Source organism: Rattus norvegicus, chromosome 3 (genome assembly GCF_036323735.1).
Source record: "Rattus norvegicus strain BN/NHsdMcwi chromosome 3, GRCr8, whole genome shotgun sequence".
Taxonomy (NCBI): domain Eukaryota; kingdom Metazoa; phylum Chordata; class Mammalia; order Rodentia; family Muridae; genus Rattus; species Rattus norvegicus.
The window spans coordinates 79,125,479-79,141,875 of NC_086021.1; the positions used below are offsets into that span (position 1 = coordinate 79,125,479).

The 16,397-nt window shown below is 37.2% G+C and overlaps 1 protein-coding gene, 1 long non-coding RNA gene and 1 pseudogene across 10 annotated transcripts in view; 2 read left to right on the top strand and 1 right to left on the bottom strand.

The window, feature by feature from the left end:
• Window positions 1–335: 335 nt before the first annotated feature.
• The window catches only part of Atf2 (activating transcription factor 2), a 77,083-nt gene continuing 61,021 nt past the window's right edge, over window positions 336–16,397 (bottom strand). For 8 of the 9 annotated variants that reach the window (XM_063284626.1, XM_063284629.1, XM_039105916.2 and 5 more), the window contains 4 exons: window positions 14,611–14,760; window positions 13,438–13,644; window positions 8,028–8,133; window positions 336–2,889 (listed from right to left, as the gene is read on the bottom strand). In XM_063284626.1, the coding sequence (XP_063140696.1) occupies window positions 2,663–2,889; window positions 8,028–8,133; window positions 13,438–13,644; window positions 14,611–14,760 (690 nt within the window). In that variant the 3' untranslated portion in view covers window positions 336–2,662. The remainder of the gene's footprint in view (window positions 2,890–8,027; window positions 8,134–13,437; window positions 13,645–14,610; window positions 14,761–16,397) is intronic. The other variant, NM_031018.2, reaches the window with a different exon arrangement.
• Window positions 2,883–5,694, top strand: Rpl19-ps5 (ribosomal protein L19, pseudogene 5; annotated as a pseudogene).
• Window positions 13,554–14,935, top strand: LOC134486116 (uncharacterized). The gene is made up of 2 exons (XR_010064832.1): window positions 13,554–13,680; window positions 14,572–14,935. It is a non-coding gene; the product is annotated as an uncharacterized LOC134486116 (long non-coding RNA).

A 16,397-nucleotide genomic window follows, 5' to 3' on the forward strand; every position in this document is an offset into this window, starting at 1 on the left:
GCTGTGGAAGAAGGGCAGATGAGGGGAGGTTAATTCAGTGGTGGGTGGACATGGGTTAAGATATTTTCTAGGGTAGTGGTGGATCTCACGGTTAAAGTCTGGGTGGCGTCCCAGATGGACCACATAAAATGGAAAAGTCACTTACTGCATTCAGTGGAACCTAAAGAAAGGATAGAAGCAATGCCTGTTGGTGGTTAAAGGGTGTTCCAAGGGAGAGGAATGTACAGAAAGGGACAGAATCGCATGCTCTTCTCAGGAAATCAAATGCCCTTAAGTGGGAAAAAAGCATCAGGTATTCCTTTGTGAAAGAGATAAAAACAAGCAAATTATAAACATAATTTAAAGATAGAATTTATTCTCTGATGGTTTAGTCATGCAAACTGTACATAAAAGAAAATAGTACAGTTTGTGTAACATTGCAAATATAAGGACTCAAATGCTAAGTACAGAAGTAGTGTGACATCCTGGAGTTCAAAATGGAATTTTTTTGTGTGTTTATACAACTAATAATGATTTTTATTTGCTGAGTACAGACTGATTTACAACGAGAGCTCTGTCAGCCGTGGTAAAGTCATTAACATGACTTCTCACATCTATGTACTTCTACTTTACAGTTGCAAGAATCTGTTACCAAAGAACCGAAGCTTGCACAAATCGCAAGATGAAAGAAAAATGTCGAGAGGGTGCAGAGGGTGAGACGTGGAGGCTTTGACCAACTACAAAAAAAGCTTGCATGGAGAATTCATGTTTGTGCCTTTGAGATCAACTCCTTAGCATAAGTATGACAAAATTGTGATTAAAACTGATTAAATATGGGATCAGGTGAAGTAATAGATACAAATAGGATTGGCAACCAAAATGCTCTCATTTTTAATAAGCCCAGTAACAAAATTCCTATTACCTTCATACTTAAAAGTCCTGAAATGTCATTTAGATGATTTGCATGTTTCCCAGTTTGGAACTTAGGCATGTGGGATGGGTATTCCCCTCTCAAGGGCATTCCATACAGGCTTTGGAAATGTCGATCTCTTTAAGAGATGACACCAACACCATAGCAATAATGCAGTATGGATGCAGGACAGACTACACAACTTATTATAAACACATACAGGTATTTACAGAATGGAATCCTGCTTGAACGCCAGAAGTTGCTACTGGGTAGGACTCATAACTATTTTACAAAGTTTTCTTACACACATCTACTACTTTTTTTTATTTTTATGTTTAACAATTTAGTCTATTTAAAATATTGTACTGTATTTTTAACATAACTGCAGAATAAAAATAGATAATGGCACATTAGAAAACTCAGTATTCCACAGATGACTGGATAATGAGCAAAGTGTAACTACAATCATCTCATCAGAACAAGCTACATCATGGAATGTTAGTTATCCAAGCCTGCACAGTAATGGCATCTGAAACTGCAGTCATCTATTGCCAGCATCACACTGAAGGCATCGTTAAACATTCAAGCAATATCGCTGGCATAAACTAGTGGAAGATGCTCACACACACACACATACACACACACACACTCATTCTCTCACTCACATTCCCACATTATAATTACATTGTTCTAAAGATAGATACTGATTTTTTTCCACGAGAAACATTATCAAAATTGGCTACTAAAAGATGACAGTGCTTTCACAAGAATAAGTACAAGTTAGCTCGCAAGTACAAGTATGACAGTGGGGGAAACAGTCTTAACATTTCTAAGTCATAATTTTAGGCTTTTCTGGCAATCACATCACACTTCATTATGCATAAGCTCCTCACTTCGTTACCTGAAATCTGCAAAACAAAACAAAAATCACACACAACAACAAAATCCCAGACAAAACAAATCCCAAATGACAAGAGCGAATTTAAAAAATTACTAGTCTGATAACCCTGTATCATACATTATATAATTTCATAGTTTTCAGCCTCAAGAACACAGGTTTAAAATACTGAATTTAAGACTTAAAAAATCAAGTCATTTTTGAAATGCTCAAGATTCCAAAATTTTTGTTTACTTAATCTTAAAAACATTGCAGGGCGATGAATGACCTTGATTAGTCTAAGAATGTGCTCAAAGCACTAAATGTCTTACCATACTTTCACTCACTTAAAAAAAAGTGTTTCTAATATTCTTCCTTTTGCATAATGTGCAAAATAAAAGGCAAAAAGACTAAAAGGAACTTTCTGTCTTTCTCTTCCCTAGTGCCTTACAACTTTGTTCATATTACAAAGACAGTAGGGATTCTGCAGAACTTTGGTATAAATGATAACAAGACTACCATCACAGCTCAGGGTGAAGGGGTGGGCAAAGAAATGGAAGTGGGAAGAGTGATTCAGTAACACCCCCATTTATTAAAATACCACTAAATCAAAGTGAAATAAACCACAATGAATTATACAATTTACACATTGAGCACAAGAAAATTAATAAATCTTAACAATATGTATAAAAAAAAGCAAAATCAGTCTTCCAGAGACTAAAAACATATTCAGTCTGATCACCAACTGCTGCTATACCAACTCTAGAGACAAATTTAACTTCAAGTAAAAAAAAAAATTACAACCACAGATTTCGCATAAATGCAAACTGGTCTTTCCTTGATTTCCCTTTGAAGTCACTAATCAGTATCTAAACCTGTTGCACTGCAGGTTTTAATCAACTTCCTGAGGGCTGTGCCTGGGAGGAAGGAGCCATGACAATCTGTGAAAGTGCAGGCTCGGTGCTCTGGTCCGCCATCTGGGTGAGGACTGAAGTGGCTCCAGCTTCTGTTTTTGATGTTGAACTGACTCCATTGGACGTACTGACAGAGCTGTGCTGGATCGCTTCTGTATGTGGGCTGCTTGGCACGGAAAGGTCTTCTGAGCTGTCATCTTTATCAGCAGCTGAGTGGTAAAAAGAAAAATACAAGTTGACCAAAAAGCATTACTGAGGTGAATCCACACACAAAGCTGAAAGGTGTTTTACAGCAGTGGTTACTCGGGACAAGCTGTACAAATGAAATAAACTGAATAGTAGCTCTAGTTAGGAAGTAGCCAACTGTGTCTGAGACAGGCCAAATGAAGTCACAACTACACACCAGGGGATCATCAGGGTGTGCATACTTGCTAAATAGGGTCAAAGAAAATCAGGCAGAGCCAAGTACAAGCCTTTTTCCCAGCACTCCAAGAGGCAGAAACAGGCAGATCTCTAAGTGCAAGGCCAATCTGGGCAATATAATGAGACCCTGCCAATAAACAAACACACAAACCAACAGAAAAGAGGCAGGAAGAGGTGGCAGTGCACATCCACAATCTCAGGACTACCCAGAGAAGAGACAGAAAGACTGCAAATCTGGTGACAACCTGGTATGTACAGTTCTAGGCCAGTGTAAGCTCAAGAACAAGACCTGGTCTTAATACAGCAAGAAAATGAGGTAGGCCTTTGGAATATAGCTGCTTACAGAGAATTACTCAAGAATGCACTAGGCAGGGGTTGGGGATTTAGCTCAGTGGTAGAGCGCTTGCCTAGCAAGTGCAAGACCCTGGGTTTGGTCCCCAGCTCCGAAAAAAAAGAAAAAAGAAAAAATGCACTAGGCTACACATTTAACAAAGCTAGTCAGTCTATTTGCCTACCTGTCACTCTTGTTAAAATATAAAAAACCATTCATTTATTTATTTATTTATTTATTTATTTATTTATTTATTTTTTTCGGAGCTGGGGACCGAACCCAGGGCCTTGCGCTTCCTAGGTAAGCGCTCTACCACTGAGCTAAATCCCCAGCCCCCCATTTATTTATTTATTTATTTTTTGGTTCTCTTTTTTTGGAGCTGGGGACCGAACCCAGGGCCTTGCGCTTCCTAGGTAAGCGCTCTACCACTGAGCTAAATCCCCAGCCCTATAAAAAACCATTTATAACCATTTTGTCTTAAACAAAATGAATCTTATATACAAATTATATTTTAATTATTCCCTCTGCATTTACCATAACTGTATTTTTTTCTGCCTGAATTTCCATCTACTGCAGTCATGATTATGACACCTGAATCTAATGATGCATTCACATGAGAATAAGTAATATTCAAAGACTAAATGTCACCAGCTGTTAGAGCTATTCAAATATATATTCATACGAAACTTCAGATATTGAAACTGAAGAGATCTTCAGTATTTATGGAAACAAATCTACAATATTTAGACCTGAACAAAAAAAAACTCTTATCTTTATTTTAGTAGATTAGAATTTTATTTGGTAAAAAAACTGATGCTCAACAGAGATAAATATTTTCTAAATCTTCAAGTTCTAGGCATCATGATAACATACACAGTGTGGGCCCAGCGTTCAAATCCACTGAAGACACTGTCAATGATACTTTTTTCCTTCTTCACATGCAGTTACTCTTTGGACATTTCTTTATTCTGACCCTCATGTGTTTGCATTTACCAAAGTGGTATATAATCCCTAAATGATACAGCTTAGTTTTGTTTGCTGCCACTCAAAATTAAATACCATTTACTAGATACTCTTATTTCTCTTCCTTCTTTTAGGTTTTGAAACAGGGTCTTACTGTGTAGCACAGGATGGTCTAAAACTCATGGCCACTCATCTTGCCTCAGCCTCCTAGGTGCTGGGATTACAGGTGTGTAATGACATGTTCAACTTGAATGTTTTCTTTTCTATGTGACTTGTTTACCTGGCACTAAAAATAAGTTTTAGCTAAGTATTTAGAAAGTATGCAGGCTTTCTAGTAATGTGAGGGTAGTCAGTCTAGTTACTGATGGCCAGATACTTACTGATTACTCCATGATTTCTTATGTAGAGGACGGACAGTGGGTATCTTGTGGAGGGAAAAAAATACTTGGCAATTATAACGAGTATAAATAAAATCCCTCATTTTAAGAATTTTTTGAAATATGGTAGTTCTTACAGAGTTTATACATCAGCCTCACATCCATGTATTTTTGAAACCAGTTTTAAAATATATTAGTGAGGTGAAATTCTATCTTTTCCATAATGTGCTATAAGTGTAAACATGTTTCCCTGAATCAAATCTGACCTCAAACTACAATTATAATAAAATTTCAATCAGAAATCTAAATTGGCCTTTCCCTGCTATGTCTGCAGCCATGAGTATGTTCAGGCTACAGAAGACGCTTGCCTCTAGTGTCCTCTGCTGTGGTAAAAAAAAAAAAAAAGTCTGGTTGGATCCCAATCAGACCAATGAAATCGCCAGCGCCAACTCCTGTCAGCAGATCAGGAAGCTGATCAAAGATGGGCTAATCATCTGGAAACCTGTGACTCTTCATTCCTAGGCTCCGCTGTTGGGAAAACACCTTGGCCAGACAGATGGGCAGGCATATGGGCATAAGGAAGAGGAAGGGTACTGCCAATGCTTGGATGCCTGAGAAGTTGACCTGGATGAGAAGGATGAGGATCCTGCACTAGCTTCTCAGGAGATACCGGGAATCTAAGAAGACTGACTGCCATGTGTATCACAGCCTGTACCTGAAGGTCAAAGGGAATGTATTAAAAAACAAGCAGATTCTCATGGAGCAGATCCACAAACTGAAGGCAGACAAGGACTACAAGAAGCTATGGGCTGACCAGGCTGAGGCTCGAAGGTCTAAGACCAAGGAAGGAGGAGCGCCTCCAGGCCAAGAAGGAAGAGATCTTCAAGACTCTGTCTAAGGAGGAAGAGACCAATAAATGAAGTTTCCCTCGTGTCTGTACATAGTGGCCTGGCTATGGTCTCACATGGATCAGTTATTAAAATAAAACAAGACTTTGTCCGTTGGGGGGAAAAATCTAAAATGAATACAATCAGAAAAATATTTTTTTTCTTTTTTCGGGGCTGGGGACCGAACCCAGGGCCTTGCGCTTGCTAGGCAAGCGCTCTACACTGAACTAAATCCCCAACCCCCAGAAAAATATTTTAAGCAACAATGAGTATTGTAACATCCTTATGTCAATGTCATATTTGAAGAAAACACTGTCAACGACAGTTCAAATCAAGAGAATACTAAAAAGCTGTTATTTATTTTGCTACTATTCTTCAGAAAAACAACAAACTAACCTTTGTCTGAATGTTAGGTTCTCGAAAAACATCAGACAAGAAGGCTGACTGGTAGTATAAGACAATATAAAAATACATAGGAGAGAATGACTCAAAATGAAACACTGCAAGAGTGCTTATCTAGACTAACAGAAGGCAGTACAAAGAACTATCAGTTATAAATTAGGTAATTACAATTGAAGCACATAAAATAACTTTGCAATGAGTTATATCTGCACATATGTCTAGTTCTTGTAGCTGAGGGGAGAAAATGCCCAGAATAATCAAAACATTAGAGAACACATGCTGCGCTCAAGAGAAGCACTTTGAGCTTAAAGCTCCGATGTTTGAGAATTCAACCCTTCTTCTTCTCTAATGTTTGAGTACAAATAACAAGGAAAGACACCCTGTTTTCAAAAAACAGGAAGGAGAAAACCAAATGCAACTACCTTCCAAACAAAAAATTTCTATTTCTTGCATTTTCACAAGAGAAGTTTACTAAGAATTTGTGAATGTAGGTTTTAACCTATTCAACAATAGATACATTAACACTTCTGTATGCTTAAAATTATATAAAACAATAATTAATCACTGGTTTACATATATTGCCTGCATAATTAAAAGTTAGGATTATCCAATCAGTAATAAAAAGATTTTAAAACTGTAGATTTTCAGTTAGATACAATGAGTTAATTTTCTTCTAATTTTACAAAATCATCATATATTTCCTTTTAAGGCATCAGAATCCAATACAGCTTTCTTGTTGAAGAAAATCATGTATGCATAATGTTGAACTCAGTAGCATCTACAGGAAATTAAGCTAAGTCAGCTGGGAACCATAGTGGCCTAATCCCTAAGCAATTACTGTTAATACAAGTCCTAAACATATTTCCATATTGCTCCAATTTACTCCACTGTGTTTCACTGTCCTGTCAAAATGACTAGATATCCAATAATAGAGACTTATATGCTCAAAACAGACAAAAATCAGTATTCTAAATATATATGGCAATTGAGAGTAGCTATGTCTATGTTTAAATTAAAAAATATTGCTCATTTTGATGAAACTGCTTACAATGGACTACAAGTAAAGTAGTCCATTAAGTTTTATTGTGAGTACCTGAGGAACTGTTTGCATCCTACACAAAATGTTTCCTTCTTTTGAATTACTGACATTGGCAAATTAAAATGAAGTGGATACATATGGTTGAAACAATCTTCACATTTACAAATATCCTGAAATATCACTAAATCATAAAAATGAAAGAAAGGGTGCGGGTTATGTATTATGAATGTATCCGCAGCTCTGTTACTTGTTAGGAACCTGTGTGAGGCGGACAAAATTGGCCATTTACTCAGGAGTAACAGCTGGTTCCAAAACTGTGCATCCTGTCAAGAAGGACATCAGAGAAATGAAAAAGCACAATTAACCTCTACAAAGCTGAAAACAGAAGAATCTCAATTTAGGAGAGGAAAGCATTCAGAAGGGAATTTATAAGCAAATCATTTCAATATAGTTCTGTTTTAGCATTTTTATGACTGTGACAGTACCACATAAAAACTCGTAATCACACAAATACTGTCCAATGCTGACATTATCTAAAAAGGAGTAAGATATGAAACTAGAAATAGATAGTATATGGTTGGATGAAGATAGTTGATTTAAAAAATTCTCATTAGTACTAAATGGGGGCGGGAAAAGAAAAACTGTTTGGCTCTGTTAATCCAAGACAAAGTGTTATCCTGTGATGGTAAATAATCACTGACAGCAAACAGTGTACTTAAAAATGTTTAGCTAACCTAGGGGAAAAAGGTAGAAGTAGGAAAACTTTTCTTCCTATCCCAGACTATAATAACCCTGCAGAAATTCTGATACTTAATCTTAAGTACTAGAACTGCAGCTTGCACTGTTTTTCTGGTCGCTCTGCTCCTCACTCTGGCCGTCTGTCACTGATGTAGCCTACAGCTGTAGGTAATGGAACATTACTCACTATGATAGCCAGACTTCTTCTGCATGGCGGTTACAGGGCAATCTTTATGAGCCAGAAGAAGCTGTTTCAGCTGTGCCACTTCATTTCTCAGCAGGGTGACTTCGCTCTGGAGAAGAAACAACTCATATGCCTTACCAGCATTAGACAGAAACATATTTAAAGAAAGCAAGGTGTAAGGTATGAGAACTGGATCTCTTTGGCAGAACAATAAGGGACATATGCTGTTTAAATAAATTTAATCAGTATACAATGGTTTATGTTTTAGCATTTACATAAGTTTTTAAAAAACTAAAATCACACGAACGCCATAAGTGGGTAGCCTGGCTGTTTGCCATGGGAAGCATATGCACTATATTACTCACTGAAGGGCTTCACTCTACATGTATTATATGTTCTTTTGATTATTTGAAAACTTATAAACATCAGCAATCAGAATGAATTTTCATTGATTCCATTCACCTTTTAAAAATGAAAAAATTCATCCTGGAAATGTAATTATGCAAGTTTATACTTTAGAAAAAAGAAATTACACTTATTCAGGAATTATGGATCTTTATACGTACTACTGTTGAGCACTATGCCAGGCACCAGAACCAATGAAAGAGCATGCATTGTTAAATGCATTTGTTGCCTGTGATATATGCATCTAAATTTAAATGTTATACCAGTGGTGCCCTGTTTTATTCCTTACAACAGAATGACTATTTTAGCCTTTGTTTAGGATGCATTAATTTACAAAGTTCCACACCAAAATTTCAAATTGAATAAACCTAATTAGAAATTAATTAGAAATTAGTGATCACCAACACTCATGAGTTAATAAATAATATGGACTTAATAAATTACTAACATTAAAAAATTTACTATATTTTTTTCTCATTTAGATTTACATTAACTATAACTAATCTAGGTTTCATCCATCAACCCCATATTAATAAATGAGAATATTTAATAAACTGGTATACATAAAATTGCAAGCACATACGCCACTAACATCTCACTTTCTGAGACAGGGTATCAGTGTGTCCCAGGGTTGCCTCTAAACTGTAGCAATCCTCCTGCCCTAGGCCCAAGTGCTGGGATTATTTCAGTGTGCATCACCAAACCTAACCTCTATCTCTTAAACCAGAATGCCGAATGTGAAATATTTCTAGCAGATTAGTCTTTAGGCTCTCCTAAAAACAAAAACATGAGCAAACGTCAAGCAATCTAGAAATCAAGTGTGTGCAAATAGTTTTCTACAGCCCAACAATACTAACTACACTGTAGTAAAGCACAGAACTATGATAGCATATCCCTAAACAGTAAAAGGTTAAAGTATCCTTAGACTACTGTACTTCTGAATAGATGATAAGGGCTGGAGAGATGGCTTGGTAGTTAAGAGCACTGGCTGTTCTTTCAGAGGACAAGGGCTCTATTCTCAGCAACCCCATAGCAGCTCACAACTGTCTATAACCCCAAGTCCAGAGTGATCTAACACTCTCACATAGTATATTCAATTCAGGCACAACAACAAACCACATTAAAAAAAAAAAAGGTGGTTGTAGATTCCTTTCCAACAACCATGACTTCACTAGCTCCAAGCTAGGTTTCCAGCACCTCTTGGTCTGAGTGGGTATTAAGTCTTAAGTCCAATGAGAGAGCTGTTGGTTACTACCAAAGTATGCATGCCACTACTGCATCATCAGGGTTATTGTGTCATGCTATGCTTCATAGGTATCACAGCTGGGTAAGATTGTTGGTTACCTCCCTCCTTTGGAAAGATGCATGGCAACTTCTGATAGGAAAGCAAGTCTTCCTGGAAGGGACATTTGGTCAGTCCAAGCTGAGGGATCTCTGGGACCTACTTCTTCTTCTTCTTTTTGTTCCTATCTATCTATCTATCTATCTATCTATCTATCTATCTATCTATCTATCTATCTATCTATCTATCTTTATATGTACTCTGTAGCTGTCTTCCAACACACCAGAAGAGGGCATCAGATCCCATTACAGATGGTTGTGAGCCACTATATGGTTGCTGGGAATTGAACTCAGGAACTGAACTACTCTGTAAGAGTAGTCAGTGTTCTTAACCACTCATCCATCTCTCTAGCCCCTAAGCCCTACTTCCAGAGTGCATGGTAACTTAGCAATATAAACTTACCTTCTACCTCTGGGGGTTATCAAGGGCAACAGTAATAGACTATGTTTTGTGAGTCTCTTGGACAACAACTAAAAAGAGTATCACATGTCTGGTATTGGAGGCTTTGTTAGGTGGTCTTTGGTTCTTGGAAGAAATCTTCATCTGCCCAGATGAGAAAGGGTCATTAAAAGTGTATGTATATTCATACATGGATTATTACAAATTTTCAAATTATACTTTGAAAATAGTAGTATGACTCCTGGTGGCTTTTTCCATTCAGATGAAAAAAGTTTTATGTATATTCATACATGGAATATTATAGTTTTTAAGTTGTATTTTGAATCATAATAGTATGATTCCTTGTGGCTTTTTCAGACATCCATGTTATTTTACCCATTTCTCTCTTTTTTTTGTTTTTGTTTGTTTGTTTGTTTGTTTTTTTTTCGGAGCTGAGGACCGAACCCAGGGCCTTGTGCTTGCCAGGCAAGCGCTCTACCACTGAGCTAAATCCCCAACCCCACTTCTCTCTTTTTTGTACTGACCTTTCCACTTCCCCTATCAGACCACTTGTCTCCACCCCTTCTTCTGTATTAACCTCTCTGCCTCTCCTTGAGGAGCCCCTCCCTTTTCTATTTCCCTGATCAGACAGATCACCTGTACCCTACTAATCCCTTCTCTCATTCATAAAGTCTCAACAACATGATTTTATCCAAATGTGACTGAACAAGAATGACACCAATGAACATGCCAAACTGGACACTGGAGAGACCACAGTGCTGCAACCGCACACTGAGAACTACAGGTACCTGAGGTAAACTGGGAATGGGACAGGTGGTGCCCCCCAGGGAAGAATATACCAGTTGGTTGTCTAGTGTCAAAAAAGTCAGTCTCAAAGCATGCACACAGCATTATATAGACTCAACAGGTTATATTTAGTATGTGTGTGTGTGTGTGTGTGTGTGTGTGTGTGTGTGTGTGTATGAAGTAATAATTTGTTGAAACAAAAAACAAGGTCATGAATTTGAAGGAGAGTGGAAGGAGTATATTCTGAGTTTGGAGGGAGTAAAGGGGGAGAGATACGTATGTAAATTATAATTTCAAAAAACTTTTAAAAAGTTTTAAGAACAATAAAAAGATATATTTAATTCATTTAGCATGAGTATCTGATAATGTAAATAATAGTGATTGATATTTTAATTAGGTTTGGCAAAGAATAGTTTTCATGGTCTACATGTACATCAGTGTATGTATAATGTTTCATTTTTACTTAAAAGAGAAATGAAATCTACTCTAAGAAACTATTTTTTAGTAAATTCATTTGTCAGGATAATGATATTTCTTACTAAATTCTAGTATATATTTGGAGTTTATGCTGTTTAGTAAGTCATGATTAATCTTTTTTCAAATTACAAGTTAGAGGTGGCTAAAATAAGTTTTTTAAGAGGCAATCAGTTTGTCTTAAAATAACCAAATCAATATACAAAATGCAACAAAGGCTTTTAAGGATGTCTGTCTGTCTCACATAGGAAAATTTTATTGTTATAAAATTTAGTTTGGGTAAGTGTTATACAGGACACAATTTAAACAATTTTATTTGTGGCACCTTTAACATAGGTTTAAGAAGCAAGTTGTCCCTCTTACTGTAAGTTGTATTTATATAGGAAGAGTCACTTAAAACAGGGAATGGATAATTCAAAAGATTGATCTATTCATATATTTACAACACCAGCTACTTGGAAAGCTGAGACCAGAAGATCTTGAGTTTAAGCAAGTTTGGGCAATTTAGCTCCCTATGCTAAAACTTCAAAATAATAAAGGAGGCAATGTAGTAGAATATTGCAGCCCTAACTTCTAGTCCTGGTGTTAAACAAACAAAAACTTGACCTATAATATACAACTATAATTTATTAACATTAATTTCTAGTTAATTGTTAGTTCAAAAGATACTACTGAAGAATATTCACAATATCAAAAGCAAAATGACAAAAACAAAGAAAGAATGAAAGCGATAAAGGAAAGAAAGAAGGAAGGAAGGAGAGAAACACATTTGGTACTGATACTTTTATTGCAAATTTTACTGTAGTGGCTGATTTTATGTGTTGACTTGACACAAGCTGAAGTTATCACAGAGAAAGAAGCCTCAGTTGAGGAAACGCCTCCATGAGACCCAGCTGTAAGGCATTTTCTCAACTAGTGACCAAGGGGGGCGGGCCCAGCCCATTGCGGGTGGTGCCATTCCTAGGCTGGTGGTCTTGGGTTCTATAAGAGAGCAAGCTGAGCAAGCAAGAGGAAGCAAGTCAGTAAGCAGCATCCCTCCATGGCCTCTGCATCAGTTCCTGCTTCCTGACCTGCTTGAGTTCCAGTCCTGACTTCCTTTGGTGATGAACAGCAATGTGGAAGTGTAAGCTGGATAAACCCTTTCCTCACCAGCTTGCTTCTCAGTCATGATGTTTTGTGTAGGAATAGAAACCCTAAGACACTTACCAAACAGCTAAATGGAGAGCCTTAAAATCTTTATAACACATGAGATCCTAAGAAATGTATTTGAGGCACATCAGCAGGGCAGTATAAAATAATTTGTTATGGCACTTGGCCGAACAGTATCTGTCCTGTGGATAATTAGAAGCCTTCAGTTTCCAAAGCTTGTCAATCTGGCACCTTTCATATGCACTAGTTACTTAAGATAAAATAAAAAAAAGAAAGAACAATAGAACTGTAATTCAAAGAAAGAATGTAAAAACTGCCACTGAACAACTTTGTGGTTAATAAACCTAAAATAACAACTTTATAAAGTTCAAGCAAGGTAATTACAGTATTTGTGTACCACACAAATAAACAGTTACAGATAAAATTTCTTCATTGTGCCTGGGCTGAAAGCTTAGTAATACTTCAGGTCAGAATTCACAAAGTTTAGGAAACCATGGCTTACCACCGAGTCCACATACATGCTGCATATATCATGTCCTAAAGTATTTGCAGGATCATGTAGAGAGAAATGTAAAAACTATGTTCCTAGCCAGAGGTAGTGGTGCACACCTTTAAACCCAGCATTCAGGAGGCAGAGGCAGGAGGCTCTCTGAGTTGGAGGCCAGCCAGGTCTATAGAGGGAGTTCCAGGACAGCAGGGCTAAATAGCGAAACCTTGACTTAAAAAGCCACACATACAAAACCAAACCAAACCAAACAACTAAGCCAAAAAGAAAAAAACAAAACAAAACAAAACAAAAAACCCAAAAAACTGTGTTCCTAACTAATCAATAGAAGTAAACTGCATTTACGCCCATACCTGCAGCTGGCCATTTAGTGAGCTCAAGTCTTCTGCTTTCTTCTCTAAGGACTGAACCCATACTTTCCTTTTTTGACGGCATCTTGAAGCTGCTGCTCTATTTCGTTCTAGAAACTTCCTCCTTTTCTCATCAGGATCTTCATTAGCTGCTCTTCTTCGACGGCCACTTGTATTTTGGGTCTGTGGAGTTGTGTGAGCTGGAGACGCCTGTGACAATATGGAGAGCTTACGTGTGAGTGTGCAGTAAGTAAATTAACAGGGGCAAGACACAGTATAAAAGGGAGGGTTGCTAACTTTATGTTGTATGCCTTGATGACATCAGCACTGTGGAACAAAATTCACCCTATGGCTGAATCCCTTTTCAATAACTATGTGATAGTGAAATGCTCAATGCAATATATAGTCAATGACTTCCTTAAAATGTATTTTTTAGTGTCTTGCTAAAGAAATTCTACTATACTCATAGATCCATGCCTTTTTCAGCCATTATCAGACAAAATTCCTTCAGCAGCATATGGGAAAAACTACAGAAACCCACAGCTAGACAATAAAAGAAAAAAAATTATGTGTATTTTGATAAACTATTTTTACAAATGCTATTTTTAACTGATTTTATATCATTAATTCTTTGAAAACCAGTCACTATAAATTTATAACTTTTTTCAATTCTATTTTGAAGTAAAAAATATTAAATATGCCAGTTGCATTAAAATAGTTATTTCTACAATATTTATTTTCCAGGTGTGGAGAGCCCCATAGGGGCCTTTGGCTTTTCATTAATGGACCAGTTTATTCAGCCCAGGATATAAATCTTTAGTCATTAATCAGACTGCATAATAGAACTGTCCAATGTTAGGTGCCCTCTTAGTCTTACAAATCCCAAACCATGCCACAGACTGTCACAGTGTGGGAGACAAAACAAAATAAAATCAAATAAACCTCTTGGATATGATGCTGAGGAACGAGACCTTCTGACTACTAGCATGTGATCCAAAGGATAAACTTGAAAAATTATTCTTTATCAACACAAAACAAATATCAAATTAAGATGGCTATATTTATACTCTACTCATAAGCTTATAGACTATAATTATATAAAGAAGTCACTAAGCTGTACTGTATTTTCTTTTTAAGGATGACCAGAATGGTGAACGGTGAAAGCAACACACGTACCGGAGTCTCTGTAGTGGACGTGGCTGGCTGCTGCAAGGACTGTGGACGAGACTCTTCTGACTGGGCCCTAACCAATCCACTGCCGTGGCCTTTTACAGTATCACCATTGGTAACTGGAGGGTGTTGCTGGGTCAAAGCAGCTTTTAATCTCTGAAATGCAAACACCATTTTAAAAAATGGTTCCTATGTTATATGCAAATCTAACTCTCGACATACTCTTTGTTTAACCCAAAGACAGTGTTTGACAAGGAACACATGAATACACTGGCTTTTATATCGCATTCATTTCCTTACTCCCTGGACTACAATAAACATCAAGATGACAACCCGGGATTTTGCAAAGCTTCTCTGACATACAATCTGGTACAACTGTAGGACTTTATACTTTGTTGTATTTAATTGTAAGAAAACCTAAAAAATGAAAATACAGTATCTGACCATAGCCAGCCTTGTTAAACTAAAAAATGTAATGTTAACTATTAGGTATGTTTTTTTTTTTTTCCCTTTTTTTTTTCGGAGCTGGGGACCGAACCCAGGGCCTTGAGGTTGCTAGGCAAGCGCTCTACCTCTGAGCCAAATCCCCAAACCCCTATTAGGTATGTTTTGACCTACCCTCTCCTACCCTAAGCCCACACCTCTTATCAGGCTTTGCCCAGATTCTAAGATCCAGACTTGGGTCTTATTTGATATCTGCTTTCAGGTTTTTAATGTTTACCTGGATGATAACTCATGTCCCAGTTTGAAACGTAATCTATTTATGTGCATGTGTATATATACGCCATGCACTCAGAGAACAACTTTTAGGAGCAGGTTCCCTCCTTCCACCACGGATTCCAGAGTTGAAAGCACTTTTACCAGATGAGCCATCATAGCACTCTGATGTTGCCTTTTTAGGCCACTACTATTAGAATCTGTCATACTGAAGAACTTTTAATATTTAAGTCTATGGTCCTCCCCTTTTCCTCTACCCTTTAGAACTTACTTGTGTGTGTATGTGTGTGGTGTGTGTGTGTGTGTGTGTGTGTGTCAGTGTCTGTATGTAGGTATGTACATGTTGTATGCCTAGTACTCATGAAGGACGGAAGAGGGCATTGGATCTCCTGGAATGGAGTTATGGGAGGCTGGTTGTGAGCTACCATGTGGTTGATGGAAACCAATCCAGGTCCTTTACAAGAGCCATCTCTCTAACCCTGGAAGATCTATCTGTTCTACTTATATTTTGCCAGCAACTGCATTAGACCTCAGGAACTTTGACAGTATGACAAGTCCAGTGTTAGCATGATGCTTTAGATATTACTGATACATTCTTGAACTGGGCTTGGTAGTACACGCCTTTCCTATCACTAGGGAGAGGGAGAGACAGTTAAATTCTTGAGCTCAAGGCCAGTCTATTCTATTCTTTACAGGGAACTCCGAGTCAGCCAGAGCTACATAAGTGAGACCCTTTCTCTCTCCCCAACCCCTCCACCAATGAATGAATGAATGAATCAAAGAAACTTGAATGAAGTTTATTCTATAATTAGTTGTATGCCATCACTTTATCTACTAATCAGATAATAAGCTCTTTAAAGCTTATTGTGTACTTCTCTGTATCTTTTTTTTTTAAAGCAACTAGTTCACTGATTAATAGAAACATGATTAATGATGGGACTGCAGTGATCTTAGAGATTTGTAGCCATTTTTGCTGACATTATTCTGAATAACTGAAATCTAGATATGCTCCAAATATCTGAATCAGATATTTTTATTATCCATCCACCAAACATGAATCAGAGCTTTATGAGTGC